The 20,486-nt window shown below is 51.4% G+C and overlaps 5 protein-coding genes across 5 annotated transcripts; 3 read left to right on the forward strand and 2 right to left on the reverse strand.

Annotated features, from left to right (window-relative positions):
- Nucleotides 1-4,346: 4,346 nt before the first annotated feature.
- N7515_007768 (histone deacetylase complex subunit SAP30 Sin3-binding domain-containing protein) lies at nt 4,347-5,048 on the forward strand (the record flags this gene model as incomplete). The annotated part of the gene is made up of 2 exons (XM_056668512.1): nt 4,347-4,514; nt 4,626-5,048. The coding sequence occupies 2 exons, from the start codon at nt 4,347-4,349 to the stop codon at nt 5,046-5,048; spliced, it is 591 nt and encodes a 196-aa protein (XP_056518342.1).
- Nucleotides 5,049-5,819: 771 nt separating this feature from the next.
- Nucleotides 5,820-8,927, reverse strand: bro1 (putative signal transduction protein BroA; the record flags this gene model as incomplete). Its single annotated transcript, XM_056668513.1, is given in 4 exon segments — nt 5,820-6,073; nt 6,090-6,957; nt 7,010-8,597; nt 8,650-8,927. The coding sequence occupies 4 exon segments, from the start codon at nt 8,925-8,927 to the stop codon at nt 5,820-5,822; spliced, it is 2,988 nt and encodes a 995-aa protein (XP_056518343.1).
- Nucleotides 8,928-9,761: 834 nt separating this feature from the next.
- Nucleotides 9,762-11,545, reverse strand: N7515_007770 (putative mitochondrial DnaJ chaperone (Mdj1); the record flags this gene model as incomplete). The annotated part of the gene is made up of 3 exons (XM_056668514.1): nt 9,762-9,957; nt 10,019-11,268; nt 11,336-11,545. The coding sequence occupies 3 exons, from the start codon at nt 11,543-11,545 to the stop codon at nt 9,762-9,764; spliced, it is 1,656 nt and encodes a 551-aa protein (XP_056518344.1).
- A 421-nt stretch (nt 11,546-11,966) lies between these two features.
- On the forward strand, nt 11,967-15,434 carry N7515_007771 (endopeptidase La; the record flags this gene model as incomplete). The annotated part of the gene is made up of 3 exons (XM_056668515.1): nt 11,967-14,940; nt 15,004-15,221; nt 15,279-15,434. The coding sequence occupies 3 exons, from the start codon at nt 11,967-11,969 to the stop codon at nt 15,432-15,434; spliced, it is 3,348 nt and encodes a 1,115-aa protein (XP_056518345.1).
- Nucleotides 15,435-16,327: 893 nt separating this feature from the next.
- On the forward strand, nt 16,328-20,125 carry N7515_007772 (uncharacterized protein; the record flags this gene model as incomplete). Its single annotated transcript, XM_056668516.1, has 1 exon — nt 16,328-20,125. One exon carries the CDS (start codon nt 16,328-16,330, stop codon nt 20,123-20,125), a length of 3,798 nt encoding a protein of 1,265 aa, XP_056518346.1.
- Nucleotides 20,126-20,486: the final 361 nt, after the last annotated feature.

The raw sequence follows: 20,486 nt of genomic DNA on the forward strand, positions 1-20,486 counted from the left end.
TTGGAAATATCCTATCTGAGTGCTATCTGAACTGACACCATGTGACATTCTGGGGAAGAGATAAGGGTATTTCCTTTTCCCTTATTACAAAGCGGGGGAGAGCGAAAAGAAAAGGGAAAGTCTACCGTGTCCTGTCCCAGTTCCCGGTGAATACCCGTCTACCAAAGGTCCAAAATCCATAACTACGGAGTACCCGTTGCAAGTGAAAATAAAATAAAAATTCTCTGCTCTTCACCATCTCCAGTTCTCCACTCTGAGCGATTTATCACCAGTTTCTCTTACCCCATATTCGCCTTCGCCGAATGGAGTAATGCCACCCACTTGCGGATAGGATTTTGGGTTACAGTACAATGCCCCTGTCGCTCGCATCCACTTGTTCGACGGTGCAGGACGCAGGTTCCTGTTAGGGTTGATGTGCATAGCTACGTTCAGGTACCGCATGCAGTAGATCACTTAGTTCCAGATGAGACAGATCTAGTAGTCAGGGGTAGACATATACAAAACAAGGCTACAACAGAAAGATAAGGGGAAAAGAGACCACGTAGATTACTCCGCAGGTCAATCACACAGTATGATCCGGGGCTTGACTCCTTCACCTATCTTGCCCCATCGAAAATCCTCAACGGGCCAAGCCCCGAGATGAAAATAAACATTTACTAGTTATTTACGCAAGTACTACAGTACCTAGGTCGCTCCTCCAGTCGCCCCCAGCAGGACCTAACCTGGAGCCCTGGTGCAATTGATCTGCTCCTCCCTGGGACCAACCCATGTAGTTAGTTCTCCGTAGCACGTGTACTCCGAATGGGGATAGGGTTTAGGGGATTATTGAAACCCGCAAGGACTAGCAAAGCTACTAAGCTACGGGAACTCCGGAGTTCCGTTACCCGAATAGGATGAGATGAAGCGGGGTCCAGATCTCCAGGGGAGGGGAGAGCTTTTCACATGCACGCGAGAATCATATGTTCATCTTTGAGATTAGGACAGGGATGTCGAAGCTTGATCAGATGGCTTCAGGATGCATAATCACAGCATGTTTACTTTATGCTTACCTCGGCGTTCACCGTGCAGTGTGCATCCAGCTACACCCTGGTGAACTCAAAGTACCTTGGGGGAAATGGCGTCATAGAGGGGGTGTTTTTTCTTTCTTTTTTTTCTCCAGATTTCTAGTTTCCGCTGATAAGAGATTGATAGGAGAGGATTTGAAGGATTCAATGACAGTTGAATTTAGATTGTCTACATGCAACTATTGAATATAAGCATTGAGGTACACATCATCATGACAGCAATAGAGTATTGAATAGAGTATCGGAATGACGACACTCTCCCACCCCAGAACCAATCCTGCAGGTACAAACCACCACCAGCCCATAGGGCTGGACTGGGTATGAAGCCCGTCGGGAGAACTCGGAGATCCAGCCCTCATGCCATTCAATGGGTTGCGAGACGCCTTCTCCCACTTGCGGGGCTTAGTGCCGATACGGAGCCAAGTCTTTCGAATCTCCACGATGATCATGTGGCTTTTTTAAATTCCTACTGGATAGGAATAGAAAAGTCTGAGAATCTTGGCGTGGGTTGAATCTGTAACTACCGAAAATAGTGCTGTAGTAGTCAGCGGAGACTGAGCGATTCTAGTGTAGGTAAGTCCGGTAGTTACAGCACGGAGAAACCAAGTTCTAGACAAGTAAAATTTTCACGGAGAAAGCACTCATTCAAGTAACTATGCAAAAAGGGGCATCTCGGTGAGATACCGGATCAATTCACCCATTATTAGAAACAAGAAATTTTTTTTCCTTTGTCCCTTTCTGCTCGTTCCCGTCTTTACCTCCCCGATTTACGCAACTCGGGCGTTTTCCACGGCATTCCCGTGCCGAGTCGGTCTGCAGTCTGCACGACCGTGCCGGTTTCCAAATCTTGCGACCTTCTCCCCTGGGTGTATGGATGTATCGACCCGGTACGCACCCCCACACCCTCCGCCCGCTATTGTCTCTCTCACAAGTCAACTTTACACTGTATGAGTTCGTATCCCCTACACAGAAAAATTGAAAAATACTGCCGAGAACCCCTGCATCTACTGGAGTCCGAGATTCATCCGAGGCTCGGAACGGGAGCTGGACCTGCAGTCTGGGGAGATGTGCCGTGGCTGATCTGGTTTTTTGGGCGGATGTACTACCCATGCAGGTAGTATTTCCTAAACCGTGTCTAAATCTTGTGCCTTTGCCACTTGGTATGCAGGGAATTGCTTGTCTATCCTGCTTTTTTTTCCCTTTCTTGTTATTTGTATGTAAAGCCGAGGGTTATTAAGGTTGGATGCCTCGGGATAACGGAAGTTCCTCGGATATAACTATCATTGTTGCATTTTTCTCCCCTGTCTCCGTCGTACTTCCGGGGACGAGGGTTGGACGTGCAAGTCCAGTCTACATACGTACTCCGCATGTAGCGGTGAGGCTTGTGGGGTGCTTTTGTCTGGACTCTGTAGAGTGTAGACTGTAGAGGCAATCCGTGGAGATCGATTGAAATTTTCACCTTAGAGCCGTGGGGGTTTGAGCAGACTTGCTGTCCATTCTAACACTATTTGGGATTAGCTGGGATGATCTGCGGTAGTTCGGTTTAGACTATTTCCAAGGTTAGTCCCCGTAGCGTCTACTCCGTAGTCCGTACTGTATGACTACCTACTACTATCCCACGATGTATAATTTAGGGTTTCTTCAAAAAATAGAGTCTTGGTCCCTTGGATTGCGTAGTTACGAAAGGCTAATGTATGTTCGTGCGGATAAATGCAAATTTGAATGCGAAGTGTGACATGTGCCATGACTTTGTAACCTTGATTGCCTACCATTGATCGCTTGGTGGGATCTATCCTAAATTTGCATCAGAGGTGAAGTCTCATTGTGCTTCTCTCGGCCAACCGGCGATACAAGTTCTTTCCAAGACTGTTTTGAGTACTGTGTCTTATACTCCTGAACCTTCGAGTTCTGATTCCCTCAAACGCTTTGAAGCGAGTTCCGCACGCCCTACAAAGGCCGGTGTTGACCCTTGGACGTCGCCTCTTGTGGCTAGTTGACAGGCATTACCACCTCTGCAAAGCCGATACGCACGATCGTGCGGACCGATATCGACTCAGTAAATGATCCAGGATGAAGTTCACCTTTTATCATCCCTCCTGCATGAGAGGCTCAAGATTACCTGCGGAGCAACCCTCCACAGCCACGGATATACCGTACAGCAGGCAGTGATGGGAGGTAAAGGTTAAAAGGACCTCTACGCGCACTACCTACAGGTACAGACTTAAAAAGGACCGTCAGCCTCTCAGAACGCTGACCCGAGAGCCTGGCGCCACTTGTCGCCTCACATCCCGTACCAAATACGAGTACTAGATGTCGGTATGTCCCGCATCGGTCGTCCGTGCCAATTTTTATAGAAGTGGTAAAGCTCGCGGTCCGCGGACCAGGTAGCCGGAGGTGTCTTCCACGATGGGTCGATAGCCACCAACCAGCCTTCGGCCTTGCCCTCTCTCACTGAAATGCTAGGGAACTTAAAGGTGATTCCAGAGGAAGAGGTAGAGATTGAGCAGTAGTGAGTAGTGACTGGTCAGTGTCTACCTCTTCATTCTCTGGAATCGCCTTTAATCTCCCAAGCAGTTCATTGAGATTTGAGAGAGATCTGGATATCCAGATCCATGAACGATTCAGCTGTACGCCCCTACCGATGGGTGCAGGTATGCGGTATGCCGCAGTCCAAATTCATACTGTGTAGCGCGTGCGTGGAGCAGATGTGTAGAAGATCCTGTGTCATGACTCATGCTGTCACTGATAAGCCACTGATAAGACTTCGGGCAAATGTCCGGGAGGCACACCGCTTCCGAGGTCCTAATGTACGGAGTATGCTCCAAAGACCCATGCCCAGGGGTTGAGCATGAGGGTCGTGAAAGGAGCAGTTCAGTCTATGAAGAGCGCGAGTATAATGAGGAATTGTCCACTTTACGGAGTACTGTGTAATAAGTCACGGGTAGATCCAAATAGCCGACACCGTACACGAGCCAAGGTCACAATCTCAAAGCACTTTAACTGGCCGTGACGCGAACCTCCAACCAATCATATCTCGTCTACAGACCAACCTTTCGCCTTAGGCGTCCATTCTTGGGACGGAGATGACGTTTCTGCCACTCCCGGCCGCTCGGGGAAACGAGAATCTCCAGTGTCAAAGCCCAGACTAACAGCGCCATCCACGCAATCTACTCTTTCTAGCAAATCCATACTCGATCCAATCCTCCCAGCAACCCCTGAATTCAAATCCAAAACATTGAAAACCACACCCATTCCAAAATCACACCAGCCTCGAGCTTAGGCATGGCACCCCCGCGTCAACGCACCACAGCAGTGGATGACTCGAGATCCGAAGCCTCGAGCGGCACAAGGGACTACCCCAAAGCCAATAAGCGCAGACCAGCAGCAAAAGAGAAGGTATCGGTGACTAGTGCGCCTGCCATAGAACAGCAGGTCGAAGAACAACCTCAAGTATGTACCTACTTCTCTGAAAAAAAAAAAAGAGAAGTGATTCATCACTCCCAACACTCCCTATACACCCACACAAATCAGACTAAACCAAACTAATATAACTCCCCAAAGCTCTCCTGGACAGACCTCCCCCTCGAAATCCTCCACTCCTACCGCCACGTCCACAAACTCCCAACACCCTCCGCCTTCTCAAACGACTACTCCCGCATGATCCTCTCGCAAGGCGTCGGCCTCCGCTCCCCAACCTCCCTCGCCGCCCGTCGTGCCCAATATCACAACCAGAGGCAAAGTGAAAGTCAGACTCAAACCCAGAACTCCAACAGACCACACGCATCCGACTCGACATCACCCTCGGACTCGGCACTCCACCGCGTCGCAGGCCAAGACCGCGTGAGCAAAGACCAGTTCGCGCGTGTCGTGCGCAAGCACTTTAACAGTGCCGGTCTGTCGGAGCAGGAGACTATTGCGCGGTTTCTGTATACTGTGCGTGAGGACCGGAGGGGGAGACAGTTTCGGTTGCGGTTCCAGCCGTAGGAGTAGGGGGTGGAGAGTGGTTTGTTCTCTTTTTGCTTTTGCTCTAATTACTGGCTTCTTCTGTTACATTGTTACAGTGAGTTGGGGTTAGACGGAGCTGGGGGGTGTTATTTTGCCTCGAATCCTGCTGCGCTGGTGCTGTGCTGTCCTGGTTGACAGTATGCTCTGGGTGGTGTGGTGATATATGAGAGGGTCTGGCGGCTAGTTCCGGCTTTTATTAAGATACCCATTGGTGTTCGGTGCTGGTCTCTATTGTTTATCTCTTTGATTGGTGTTGGGGGCTTCATAGTTAGTTACTATGTAGATTTAGTTATACTTCTTATGTTATATTATTCTGACGCAGCTGAACTTCTCTTCTAGTATATCCTTCGGTTGCTACAGCTATAGTGACGCATTCCACATTCCGTCTGGAGATCAAGGACATGACTCATGAGAATGTACCAAAAAAGCTTAATTTGAGAACGCATGACTTCCTACTCGCTAGAATATAGTTCATTCATCATGTACAAGGAACAGAAAAAACGAAGATGTCCAATTGGAACGTGAGAACAAAGACAAAGCTCTCCGAAAGAAGCAGTTTGAGAAAGACAGCATGAAACCGCGGAATCAGAAAGAATTGATCGAGGGTGACCTCGGCAAAGAAGTGTAAAGCAAAGTCAATGAACGCCGAGATATATGTTCCCTTCCCCTTCTCAACCCATTTTCAGTCCCATTTTGCCCACAGACCCAACCCAGCTCCTTCCCACCGCACCATGCAGCCAGAACTCGCATTTATTTCCACGCGTTAAGACCAGCCCACGGATCCGCGGAAGTGCCAGACTGCGGCTGCATCTGGGACTGTGAGGGGTTCTTGTGGTGTCCATACGGCCTACTCTGCGCATAACCACCAGGACCAGATGGGTACATACCACCTGTTGCAGGAGGATAGGCCGTCTGCTGGGGGGCGCGGTGGAGGCGGAGGCGGGACGTAGCCCTGCGGGGCCATGTAGTGCGCAGAGGCAGGGGTAGCACCGGGAGCCGGCGTGCTGGAATTCGAGTAACCGCCGTACGGGGCTGGGGTGGAAGAGAAAAATTGCTGGTTCGGGGGAGGAGACACGGGAGTCTGATATGGGTATGCCATAGGGTTGTAGCCCTCCGACAAAGGAGCTGCTGCGCCTTGCTGGAAGGGCTGGGGTGGGTAAGCCCCCGGAGCACCTCCCATGTACTGCCCGTAAGGTGCTGGGGAGTGTGAGAGAGGTACACCGTGCGGCGGCGCTCCGGGCACAGGCGGGTAGCGGGGTGACATCTGTGGGGATGGACCGGTCGTTCCATACGCCGGCGTCTGGACCGGCGGGGGTGGTGACTTGATTTTTGAGGGCGGTTTCGCTGATCCCGTGGAAGGTGAGGTCGATGAGTTCTTCGGTTCCGTCGAGAGACGCTCCATTAGCTGGCGCAGCTTCTCTCGCTCGCGATCTTCTTGCTCCGAGACTCCGCTAGCCTTGTCGCGCTCGATCTGGCTGAGAAGCTGAGCACCTTCGGACCGGCGGTTGTTAATGAAGGTTTCGACATTCTTGCGAAGACTTTCGACGTTGTCGCCCATGTCCTTATAGAAAGTCCGGGCTTGACTGATCCCCGATGAAAGGCCATGGAAGGCTTCGTAGACCTTCTTGTAACGAGCCATCACGGAATTACGTTGCCTCGTGATAGACTCGTATTTGGACTGCTCGGATTGGACTCTTTTGTCTTGAAGGAGGTCACCGTATATTTTGGTGAGTTCTTTCATCAGAGATGATTGCTTATGCTGAGCCTGCAGAAGCCGATTCTGATGCGGCCGGAACTTTTCCAACTCCGCGTCGAAGAGTTGGGACTCTTGGCCGGTAATTGACTTTTTGTTAAGAATTAGGACATTCGAGATGTCATCATTGTGAACCTAGAATGATAGTGAGAATGCAGTCGTGGAAAATATAGAATAGGAAGCTTACCTTCTCCTTGAGATCCTTGAGTACCTGGGACCTCTCTCGCTTCAGGAGGTTCAGTTTCTTCAGAACTTCCTCCACCCTGGCAATCTGTTCTGCAACAGAGACACTGCCCTCATCATACACATCATCCAGCAGCGTACCTTCCGCGGGACTGGTGACGCCGTTCTTGCCCTTACTTTGCTTCGATCCGGCTTTGATCAAGGCTCGCTGGAAGAGCACATCGGCCTCATCAGTTTCACCGGCAGACCGCATCTCATCAAAATCGCTCTCATACTGTCGGAGTGTGGCAGACAACTGGGAGTCACTCGCACTAGCCTCATTAATAGTATCTCGATACGCTCGAACATCGCCTCGAAGCGTGGGGTTGAGTCTGGAACTGGGTTGCTGGCTCCAATCTGCTCCGTACTTGGAACGCATCTTTTCACAGACGCTCTCTTCCAAGTCAAGCTGCTTTGAACACTCTTCCAACTGGGACAGTACTTCCGCCTTGCGTTCCTTTAAGTCGTCGAATGCTCTATGGAAAGGTTTGTGACCAGCGAGCTCGGAGCACCAGCGACGGAACTCCTCGTCGACTGTCATCTCCTGGTTCATGCCTCCCTTCAAGATATTGAGACTGCCTGGCAATTTGAGGTAGTCTAAACTAGCAGCCATTTCGCCATTGGCCGTCTCCACCTTTTCGGTTTCGGCCCGAATCAACTTGGCCTTTTCTTCGTCGTAAAGACTAGCGGTCTCAGTGACGGACATGGGCACCAGTTTTTGGAATATATCAGGCCCTATGATTCGCTGAATATCTTGCCCTTGGTATAGTTCGCTGACAGGAATCGCCTTGGCAGCTGGAAGCTTAGCGACTGGGGAAAGACCAGCCTCATTGGGAACCGGCTGGTGGTAGATGAAGTCATTGTCCTTGATCATTGTAGTAAGGATAGCTTGCACATTTGCCTGGTTATGCTTGATAAGGTCCAAAAGGTTGGTCCCGGACTCAGCTGTCAAGTTAGTGGTCGCTGCGGCCGATGAGGGGAATGTCTTTGCCCAGCTCAAAGCAGTAGCGGACTGCTTGTCAGCCATCTGTAAACGAGCAATAGCAACCCCATGCGACCCGCTTTCGCTGTCCGCAATGGCCTGGTAATATGATGCTACTGATGCCATATGCGCTGCCTTGGCTTGCACGACGATCGTCCAGACCCTGTCAAACACATTCTTGCCAACGAAGTCCTGCATTGTCTCGGCAGCTTGCGAGTAGAGATATGCTGCTTGTCCAGCAAGCTTAGCCAAGAAACCAGGCTTCTTCTGATCTGTTACTTGTTTCTCAAAGAACACCTCTTGAGCTTGAGCTAGTGTGACATGGATCAGTGTCTTGACGGTGTCCCGGTTCAGGTCGGTCGATGGCGCGTGCAAGAAGTTCTCATTTATGTACGTAAACATCCCGGCGGATGCTTGAAATGAATGGTAGGCGGTCTTGACGCCGGTCTCGTCGCCTCGGTTTTGGTTGGCGGCATGGCAAGACAGGACGGCCGAGATGTTAAAGATGATGGACGCCTTTTCGTAGGCAAGGGAGTATTGAGAGGTAGGCTTGTGGGTAAAGGCATCATACCTAAGGGCTATTAATATCAACAAAAGCTCGGAACTAGGTAGGAACCACCTACCATGTGAACGAGATCTTGATGTGATTCTCATCGACGGGGAACCTGAGGTCCAGCAGCTCCAACTGGCCATAGTATCGATATAACAGATCGCGACCGGTAGCACTGTCTTTCCCTGCACCCCTCATGTCCTGGCGAAGTCGGTTGAGAGTCACGCATTCTTGGCTGTATCGCTCGGGATCCTCGCCGTAGGTCTGACGGATGTAATCTTTGAGGGGCTGAATCCAATCAATCTCGTTGGTCTGCTTCAGCGGACATGAAAGCATCGGCGACTGGGCCATTGTCGGGTAACTGCCAGGAGCTATATGCTCCCATCCAACAACACGAAAATCGGATGTGAGAGAAAGCGCGGGGCAGGGGTGGTCAGAAGCTCCGTGTCTGAGGGGAGCGGAGACAAGGCTGTGGGGTAAGGGAGGCGGAAAGGCAACAGCTGATGGACTAGTGTGTCAATGACCTCGGTTTGATTATGAACTATTCGACGCTAGGAATTCAAATGAAATGCGGGAATGTTTTGTCGAAGGAACAGAGTTGCATAGAGTGTAGAAGTGTTGAAGTGTTGAAGGAGGGAAAGCCTAAAAGGTGGGATGGGATGTCCGTGACCGTCCTTCGATAGGCGCCAACAGCACGGTCGTGGTTTGTGGCCATTATGACCATAATATCGAGTCGCCTTCATTGTTTGGGGGAAGCGGTGTTTTACCGCTTAATACTCGTTACCTTAGACCTACTTGTAACTACTGACTTGAACTTCTAAGATTATGTGTCATATGATGTTGTTGTAGACTAGGTACCTTATGGCTATAGTTAGAACCCATGATGGCCACAAAACCGCACTGTACGAATTCCAAAACAACACATTACTACAAACACATATACGGAGTAGAGCACAGCCATTGGACAGAGCGTTTAATTGCAGTGATCAAGTGACATAAGTCAATGCATAGAAGAACGGTACAGTTACAATCAAAATAAGCGGAGAGCTATTTGAACGTCTATCACTCAATAATAGTACAGTATTCTGCCCCTATCACCTAGGCAGAACAGGTCCCCAATATCGCCGGCGCTATGACATGGGTGAGGTAAATACAAACGGATATAGATTACATGATTTACAATTTTCAGCTCTTCTTCGAGCTATCCTCGCTGGCATCGCTGTCAGCTTCCTTCTTTTCGGATTCCTTGCTGGGGCCTTTGCTATCCTTGTCGCCCTGGGTTGGCTTGGAAGAATCATGCTTTTCCGTGAGGCGATGCCAGACAGACTTAAGGAAGCCTTCATTTTTGGTCGAGTTCTCGGCGCTCTCGGAGGTAGAGGGGCTGTCGGGTAACAAGTCAGTACAAGAGTCAACGTCAACCATGAACCGGGTGTGCATCTTACCTATCCTTGCTGAAGTTCATTGTCCGCTTCGCTGTCTTATCGCCCATCTCATCTGCGAGAACCTCCAAGATAGTGCGCTGGTTGCCTGTCAAGTATTTAGGCATGTTGACTTTGAACTCAACCTTAAGGTCGCCATTGGGAGTGTAACCACGCGCACGGCCACCAAGCTTCTTCATGCCCATTCCCGATAAAGTGATTCGGTCACCGGTACCGGTACCTGTGGCCACCTTGACCTTCACTTGGCTATCGAGAGTTGGGATGGTGACCTCGCCACCGAGAAGGGCAGTGGTGAGGGGAATTGAGGCTGTGTAAAGGATGTCGGACCCGGACCGACTGAAGCGGTGGTCTGGGGCAACACGAATGGAAACGTAAAGATCACCAGGTCTGGTGCGAGCGCCAGCAGGAGCGGCTGTTCCAGTGGGTGGGTTGTCACCTTCGCCGGTCACTCGCAAACGCATACCATCCTCGACACCGCCGGGGATGTCAACCTTGAGAGTCTTGCGCTCCCTGACCACACCGTTTCCTCTGCAGGGGCTGCATTCAGACCCACGAGGAACAGACATGCCGGCACCTCCACAAGCATCACATGTCGCGGCGACTTGGAAGCCACCCTGCATCATATGAACGCGGGTACCGGTACCATTGCACTGACGACATTGGGAGCGCTTGGCACCTGCCTTCAATCCATCACCTTTGCAGGTTCCGCACTTGGTCAATGGTGTGATGACGATTTCTTGCGTCGTGCCCTTTGCAGCATCCATGAATGAGATGCTGGTCTGCACCTCAATGTCTTCACCAACCAAGATCTGTTCCTGGAAAGGGTTGCGACCACCGCGGGGGCCACGGCGCGCTCCTCCAGTAAAGGCTCCAAATAGATCCTCGAAATTGATGTCGCCGGTGAAGCCTCCACCAAAACCACCACCACCGAAGCCGCCGCCGAAGCCATGGAATCCTCCAGCACCAGCGAACGGGTTACCGGCGTTGGGATCGAACCCGCCGTTTTGATCGAAAGCGGCCGAACCAAATTTGTCGTAATTCTCTCGCTTCTGGGCGTCGGATAGAAGTTCATAAGCAGTCTGGGCCTCCGCAAACTTGTCTTTGGCTTTGGGGTCCTTGTTGGTGTCCGGGTGATACTTCTTCGCCAAGCCGTAGTAGGCCTTCTTGATGTCGCCAGCAGACGCCTTTTTGTCAACGCCGAGAACCTTGTAGGGATCGGGAATGGCTGCGAGAGGAGAGGTAGTGTGGAAGGCCTAACAATGTAACGAAAGAGATATCGTTAACAAATTGGACCATGAAGACTCGTAAAGGACGACATACCCTAGCCGATATCACCGATGAGTCCTTTCTCTTGGAAACACCCTCCCGGAGACGCCTAGCCGGGGAATCGGAGACGGTTGCATGATAATTTCGTGTTTGGTTGGATGAGCAAATGCTGCTGGTGGAAGATTGTTTGGTATATTGTCGTTGGGTGCGCAACAGACGCGCGGGGAGAGCCGCGGCCTTGGGGAATGCCGTAGATGAATTCATGGATAGTAATAGCCGAGTGACGGTTGACGACGGTCGTGTTTGTCAGGATTATGAGAGGACTGAGAGGGAAGATATCCGAAAAATGAATGACAATTTCAACACGAAAAAAAAAGAATAGTATACGAAGCGACCAATAACCGTTCAAACCAGAAGTGAACTACTCTCCTGTTCACAGAAGCTTCGAGTTCTTCGGAGAGAGAAGTTTCTCGGAATAACGTATGACCGAGCGATGATGAAAGAGTTGCTTACCGAAGCAACATCAGACTCCGGACTCCGACTACGGACATTCAGCTTCCTCTCTCTCTCCCTTCGTGTTTAATACTAATTACTATCTTCTTGGAGCTGTGTCACGGGCTGTCACGGTTCTTTATTCGTACCTCTTGTCTTTTCATCCCTCGGCGGTCCCGCATCCTCCAGGAGCATGCTCCGCGGCCAGACCCTCCCCTGGAGAGCTGCGCTCCATCAAACGCCTCGACCTCTCCTCCGACGCCCGTTTCTTGCTTCACCGAGATACAATGCAACCTTTCACTCAACACTAATCTCAGCCCGCCTCGGCCACTCTCTTCCCTCGTCCTCCCGCGCCTTCTCTGTCAGCTCCATCCAGCGGAAAGAGAAGCCCCCACCAGAGGACCCCAAAGACGAGCTGGAAGAGAAAGAAGAGCATGAGATCAATCATAATGATAAAGAAACAGATCGTGCACCTGAATCGCGGAGGAAGGGGGCTGAATCAGCAAAAGGCATCTCTTCCGCAGACCAGGTAGCTCACACGCGGAGAAAGGACCGGTCATCTGATAAAGAGCGCGGAGTTGAAGAAAGGACGAAGAAGGATGCCAATGCATTGGAAGGAAAGGAGGACTCGAACGATACACCTTCACCGATCCCACCAAGTGATAGCCCGGCCGACTCAAAACCCAGCGGCGCAAGCAGTGGCGGTAATAGCGGAAATGACGACAGTGGAAAGAAGGGTAAGAAGGGATCTGGAGAAAAGGCTTTACAAAAGCCGACAGTTCCGGACGTTTACCCCCAGGTGATGGCAATTCCCATTGCCAAGCGTCCACTTTTCCCCGGCTTTTACAAAGCGATCACTATTCGCGACCCGAATGTCGCCGTTGCGATCCAGGATATGATGAAACGGGGCCAACCGTACGTCGGGGCATTCTTGTTCAAGGATGACAACGCCGATGGCGATGTGATTGAGAAATTGGATGATGTTTACGATACCGGAGTTTTTGCTCAGATCACCGCCGCATACCCTCTTCGCGGGGAGGCAAGCGGTGTGACCGCAGTTCTCTACCCCCACCGACGTATCAAGATCTCATCCCTACTTCCTCCTGGTGAGAACAAAGATGCCGCAGCCCCACCCGTGCCTACATCGGAAGATAAAACGACCGAAAAGCGAGGTGATGTTGTGGCCAGCTTCGAAGAAGGCGCCCCCGAGGCAGCTCCCCAAGACCATTACGAACCCACCTCATTCCTCAAGAAACACCCTGTCAGCTTGGTCAATGTTGAAAACTTGGTTGAAGAGCCATTCGATAAGAAGAATGCAATCATCCGTGCGGTAACCAGCGAGATTGTCAATGTGTGCAAGGAGATCGCCACCCTGAACCCCTTGTTTCGCGATCAAATCTCCGCCTTCTACACCGATCAGTTCCCTGGAAATCTTAGTGATGAACCGGCCAAATTGGCTGATTTCGCTGCCGCTGTATCTGCAGGCGAGCTCCACGAAATGCAGGAAGTTCTCGAGACCATGAACATCGAGGAACGTCTTCCCAAAGCACTTGTCGTTTTGAAGAAGGAATTGATGAACGCTCAGCTGCAATCTAAGATTACCAAAGATGTCGAGGCCAAGATCCAGAAACGCCAACGAGAATACTGGCTGATGGAGCAGATGAAGGGCATCAAGAGAGAGCTTGGCATCGAGTCTGATGGGAAAGATAAGCTTGTCGAGAAATTTAAGGAGAAGGCCGAGAAGCTTGCCATGCCAGAGGTTGTCAAGAAGGTCTTCGATGAGGAGGTCAATAAGCTGGCGCACCTTGAACCTGCTGCGTCGGAGTTCAATGTTACCCGCAACTACCTAGACTGGCTGACCCAAATCCCATGGGGCCAGAAGAGCGTGGAAAACTTCGGTGTTAAACACGCGGTGGGCGTCCTGGATGAGGACCACTACGGCCTGAAGGATGTCAAGGATCGTATTCTTGAGTTCATCGCCGTCGGCAAGCTCCGTGGAACCGTCGAAGGGAAGATTCTGTGTCTGGTTGGCCCACCCGGTGTTGGAAAGACCAGTATCGGCAAGTCGATCGCTCGAGCTCTGAACAGACAATACTACCGCTTCTCCGTCGGTGGTTTGACCGACGTCGCAGAGATCAAGGGCCACCGACGGACGTACGTGGGTGCTCTACCTGGACGAATCATCCAAGCTCTCAAGAAGTGTCAGACCGAGAACCCTCTTATCCTCATCGACGAGATTGACAAGATCGGGCGTGGCCATCAGGGTGATCCGTCCTCTGCTCTGCTTGAACTTCTTGACCCCGAACAGAACAACTCCTTCCTAGACCACTACATGGATGTTCCTGTGGATCTGTCTAAGGTCCTCTTCGTTTGCACTGCCAATGTGACTGACACTATTCCCCGGCCACTCCTGGATCGTATGGAACTCATCGAATTGTCTGGCTACGTGGCCGACGAGAAGATGGCCATTGCTGAGAGATATCTAGCCCCCGCCGCTAGGGAGCTCACGGGCTTGAAGGATGTCGATGTGAACCTCGGGCGGGATGCTATCGAGGAGTTGATCAAGTCATACTGCCGCGAAAGCGGTGTCCGCAACCTGAAGAAGCAGATCGAGAAGGTTTACCGGAAAGCAGCATTCAAGATTGTCCAGGATCTAGGCGAGGATGTGATGTCCGAACAGGCGGCCCTAACGGAAGAGGGCAAGGCTGCCCAAGAGGAGTCAAAGGAGCATGAGCCAGCTGATCCCGCGCAAGTTCCCGTCGAGCCAGAGAAGTCGACCACCGAGACTCCTCGATTGGCCCTGAAAGTTCCAGAGGGTGTGCATCTCAGCATCGGCAAGGGTGAACTGAAGGACTACGTTGGACCTCCTGTCTTTACCTCCGACCGCTTGTACGATCAGTTCCCTCCTGGTGTCACCATGGGTCTTGCATGGACCAGCATGGGCGGAGCTGCTCTGTATGTTGAATGTATTCTGGAGAATGCCTTGGCTCACAACTCGCGTCCGGGACTCGAAATCACCGGCAACCTCCAAAACGTCATGAAGGAGTCCACTCACATTGCCTACTCATTCGCGAAATCTGTTATGGCCCGACAATTCCCAGAGAACCAGTTCTTCGAAAAGGCGAAGGTCCACCTGCACTGCCCTGAAGGTGCTGTTCCAAAGGATGGTAAGTGAAAACACAGCAGCGTATTGTTCTTTCCTACCAATCGGCGACTAATCATTCCAACAGGACCCTCTGCGGGTATCACCATGGCTAGCGCCTTGCTTTCTTTGGCCCTAAACCACTCCCTTGAGCCCACCGTTGCTATGACCGGAGAGTTGACTGTAACTGGTAAGGTCCTGCGCATTGGAGGGTTGAGAGAGAAGACCGTTGCCGCTCGTCGCGCTGGAGCTACCAAGATTCTCTTCCCTGCGGACAATACGTCTGACTGGCTTGAGCTACCAGAGGTAAGTCATAACTCTGTAGGTCTCTTTTGGGTTACTCACGCTGACCCTCTCATTTAGAACATCAAGGAGGGCATTGAAGGCCACCCAGTGAACTGGTACTCCGAGGTCTTTGACCTTCTCTTCCCTACTCTTGATAAGGAAGCTGCCCGCACGGTCTGGCAAAAGGCCCTAGCTAAGCCTGAGAAGGCTAGCGGCGAGGCTGATGAAGCGTAGGCTGCTTTGTCGTTTTGGGGATCCCCTAGGGATGTCGTATATACCTGTTGTTATTGTATAGCTTTGTGTGATTTACTGTATACATGGCGTCTTTGTCTTCCGACACGGAATGCATGGTTGGAGTTGAAGGACCTGTGAGGAAAGAGTATGGACTAGAACGAGCCAACAAGAAATAAAAAAGAATTACTCCACTCGAAACCAGTTCTTATATGTATTAAATAGAGTATAATGCAATGCAATGGCTCACATGAATATGAAGTTATATTAAGTGCCTTCCTGTGTCATACTGCGAACACCCAATCAGGCATAGAGAGGTCAGGCCGCAACGCATCGAATTTTGATCTGTGCGCGTTGATGAATCATAACTTGACTATTTTTTTAATTTCTTTTGTATTTTTATTCTTTTTCACCTCAACCCTTGTGTCCTTTAAGAGGACTTTTGATTGATCTCCTGCAAGGTCCTTTTGGTCCAAACATTCGAAAGCCTTGCAGCGGAAGCATCTCATCACCGCTATCACTGCAGGCAAATAGGAAAAAAAATTTAGAGTGGAAGAGGGAAAAAAAAGAGAAAAACAACCAAATATTTTACCCTAAGAAACTCATCTTGACCGACATCTCTCTCTCTTTCTCTTCTCCCCTTTTTACAACCCTACTTTATGAGCTTGTGCTGGGCCAGTTCCCCCCAGCCTCGCCCATTGCAGCCCGACGTTGTGCGACGTTTGGACGTTGGACCTCGACGTGATTTAATTTCCCTCACCTGGTCCAAACTCGGAAGACGGCAGTGTGAAAACAGTGAAGATCCCCCTTTGACCCTGTTACAATTCTTATGGACATCGGAGATTCGGCCAGCGGAGTGTTCGAGTCGTTCCTAGCACGACAGAGCGACTTGCCGTATGGCCATCTCTGTTTCCAATATTTGTAGCCCAGGGCTGGCTCTTTTGGACGACAAAGGTGGACATCCACCAAAGCAGAGAATGTGGCATCGATTGGGGTTGCGAAAATTATGGCAGGGCCGCGATGATCGAGACTCCTCTGCCGGGGAGAGTCAAGATGAGATTTCTCCCCGCCCTTCTTCTGACCATTCGAAACAAGACAACTTGACACGTCGACTTTCACGAAAAGTTGGCGGTCTACATACCCCCTTCAAGCGACAGAGCTCCGATGTCGAACGACTGGCTCCTCGAGAACCTGATCACCGCCGTGCCCTGTCCGCCGACCGACGCCCCTTAAGCTCCCATCGAACGTCTCCACCCGTCGGACCCAGACAATCTGCCCCGGAGGTTCAGTGGCTCGGCCCGCCCACAACCACGGTCGAGTTCGACAATTTCGACTCCCAACCCGAACCCCATTCAGAACCGAACGATGCCCCTGAGTTCGACCAGGTCTCGGAAGTTTGGAACCCCTATCCCGAGATGGCAACGGATAATTTGGACGCGCCGGAGGAGAATGAGTCAATCGATTTGGATATGGAACTGGAACAACGGTGGATTTTAAATCTGAGCATGCATTTCCGCGACCGCTCAGAACGGGAGAAATTCTTCGTGACGTACGCCGAAACCCCGAATCGATGGCGCCGAGTCACAATTTCTTGCGATTACCGCGATGCACCGCCCGATTCCCTAGAGGAAGAGCTGAAGGGACTGCGATATCAGCGCGATAAGTGTGCGCGCATCTACGAATCCATTCGCGAGTCCCTTCTCGCGATCCAGTTTTATGAAGGTGTCACAAATCTCAGGCTCGAGACGAGCGGTGGCCGCTTACATGTCCATGTGACCGAGGATGTCAACGAAACAATCCCATACCCACCCATCTCATGTATCGGCCATTTGGACGGTGCCCCGTGGATTCCGGAACACCTACTGCACTTTGAATCTCATTTATCCGGCTTCGTGTACAAAATCAATTTGAAAGGCCGTTACTTCATCAAGAAGGAAATCCCGGGCCCGGATACTGTGGATGAATTTCTTTATGAGATCAACGCTTTGCACGCGCTGAAAGGCCGTCCAAGCGTGATCCAGGTGGAGGGAATTGTGGTCGATGAACAACGGGGGGTCGTCAAGGGGTTACTGATCAGCTATGCCGAACAGGGTGCTTTGGTGGACATTCTGTACGAGCAGCGCGGGAGAACGAGCTTTGCGAGACGCGAACGATGGGCGAAGCAGATTGTGCAAGGGCTCTGCGAGATCCACGAATCGGGTTATGTCCAGGGCGATTTCACTCTCGCGAACATTGTGGTGGATGCAGAGGACAATGCGAAAATTATCGATATCAATCGCAGGGGATGTCCAGTGGGCTGGGAGCCGCCGGAAATTGCCGCGAAGATTGAGAGCAACCAGCGCATTTCCATGTATATTGGTGTCAAGACGGATCTCTTTCAACTGGGCATGACGCTATGGGCATTGGCGATGGAGGAGGACGAGCCCGAACGACAACCGCGACCTCTTCGTCTGAGCGACGACCCGAAGATCCCGGATTACTACAGACGGATAGTGGACATCTGTTTGAGCCCTATGCCGCGGCATAGGCTCTCTGCGAAGGATCTTCTGGCGATGTTTCCGCCTTTACCGGCAACAAGGGCATCAACACCAGTCCGGCCCCTGGAGACGATGGCCAACGAACCCAGATTCATGTCGGTCCGAAGCAACTGGGTCCAGCCTCAGCCTGCTGGGCTTGGGCTGTCATCGCCAGGCTTGGTGCAGCACGGCGATCACTTTTACCCTCGGAAAGAGTTTTCTGAACCCTCATATGATGGTCTGCAGCATCCGATCTTCCCTGAAAACCATGACCTCGTCAAGCGCTCAACAATAACTCTGGCAGGATCCAATGAAGATATGGGATTCTCCTCTAAGCCTTCTTCTACCTCTACCTTGAATCACGATGAACCACACAATCACGGAGAGTACATGGACTACTGCCGTATCCATGATGAATCATCGCCTCATCCGCTTGACAATCAGAACCTGGAGTCAGCTCCAGTTTCTCATGAGATATCAATGGGCAATGGCCTCCATAACGACCGACTAGAACCATCAGCCCTCCCAGACGAACAACCCTACCACGGAAATTACACCATGGACCACCAGCGAGAGACAGCCCGTGAACCGAGCTATGATGAACTCCCGGCTATGCCCAATTCCAAGATCACCACGCCCACACCTCCAGCTGTCAACCCACTCGCCGAGCCGCAGAGACAGCAGGTGTTGAATCGGCCGATTCCCAAGGCCGGCAACGAGGCAGACCTTGTAACATCCGTATTGCCGATCAATCCTACTCTGCGTGACTCTAGAACTCCAATCAGTACCCAGAGCACCCTTTTACCGGCAACACCGTCTTCAATGAAGCTTCAGAAGCAGGAAACACCGGATCAGCCATGTGCAAAGGCGTCCAATGACGAACTCGACCTCGAATCCTCAGCCCTGCCTATCAGTCCTACTTTCCGCGATTCCGAAAATCTCGACGCCGTTGTGAGTGCCTCCCGATCGATGAATGCTTCCCATATCAAATCACCAAAGCAAAAGCATGCAACTCGGCCAGGCGCAAACGTCAGCGATAAACCTAGACCAACGGAGCCATCACCCCCAACATCTTCTCTGTCCGCGTCGGAATTGCCTATTAGTCCTTCCTTCCGTTCGACTGGCGCTCCCACCAATGGCCCAAGTGTTCCTTGCTCGAAGGTCCCTCCCTCGCAGGTTCCTTCTTTGAAATCGCCGAAGCAGGATGATGCGGTTCAGCAACCTGCGAATACCCCCAAGATCAAACCTACGACCACAGCGCCGTCAAACTCCCAACCTCCCTCGGCATCGCCTATCGACCCTACCCAGATTCGTTCCTGGCCCTCCATTGACTTTGATACCCCACCTCAATCGGTGAAGTCTTCTCCCGTCGAAGCCTCAAAGCAGGAATCCACAGGATTCCCACATGCCGAACCGTCACCCTCCACATCATACCTCCCACGTTCAGAATTGCCTATCAATCCTGCATTCCGTTCTCCACATACGTCGCTCAGCTCTACAAATGTCCCGTCATCCCAGGGTCCCGCGCCCATCGAGTCGTCAAAGCAGAAAAATTCCACCCCTCCTACAACTAAGACCACACCGACATCCACTGGCTCACCATCCCCCACTTCAGCTCGCTTTTCTTCCGCATTGCACATGTCAAGCCTCCGCCACACTGGGGCTTCCATTGGATCTATGGGTACTGGTCCATCTGTTGTTGGCATTGGGCTGCTTAGGCGGCCATGGGAATCATCATCCGCGAACCCTGCAGATGTCAAGCCTGTATCGACGAAGCCGCCTGTGCCGGCTTCCTCTCCCAGTAGCTCTCAGGCTGGTCCCGAGCCAGCTCCCACCACCACATCGGCAAAAGCATCATCTCGCGGTGTCTCTCAGGCTTCCTCCAAGCCTACCAGCTCCATCACCCCGGCAAAACCATCTCTCACTGAGCGGCAAAGAAGTGAGCCTTTGAGTAAATCGGACTTAGAAACCACCGACATCAAACCTGCACGCACAAGTCCACCAGAGTCGGCCCCGAACTTGTCGGCTTCAAAACTACCAATCAGCCCTGCCCATTCAAGCCCAAAGCCCAGTTCTCTATGCGCCGAAGCAAAGGCGACCTGCCCTAACAGTTCAGCTTCAAGTCCGGGCAAAGCGAGCCGCTTGAGCAAAACACCTCTTTCTTCGAACCGAAAATAGCCTTCTATCCCTCACGATCAGTCTCGTGAAGCCCTTTGAGCAAATTTCTTTGTCAACGCAAGACTAATATTTTTACACAATCTTGTTATATTGGCCGCCATCCACGACGCCACGATCCGTTTCTCCGAACGAGCCCCATATTCGGGGCCGAGCACTCGATACCCTTTTGATTTGCTCTGCTTGTACAGTTTATGCCTCGTTTGCCTCGTGTTATTGAGCTTTTGGAAGCATTTTACCGATGGCGGGCGAACCCCTGGAGTCCTAAAAAGTCCTGTTTTTTCCTGCATTTTGGCGGATTCTAATGGTTTTTTTATTTGACGCTTTTCCTTTGTTTTTCCTCTATTTCTTTTGTGCTACTTTT

This window comes from Penicillium bovifimosum, assembly GCF_028826915.1.
Source record: "Penicillium bovifimosum strain IBT 22155 chromosome Unknown utg000006l_segment0_segment0, whole genome shotgun sequence".
NCBI lineage: Eukaryota > Fungi > Ascomycota > Eurotiomycetes > Eurotiales > Aspergillaceae > Penicillium > Penicillium bovifimosum.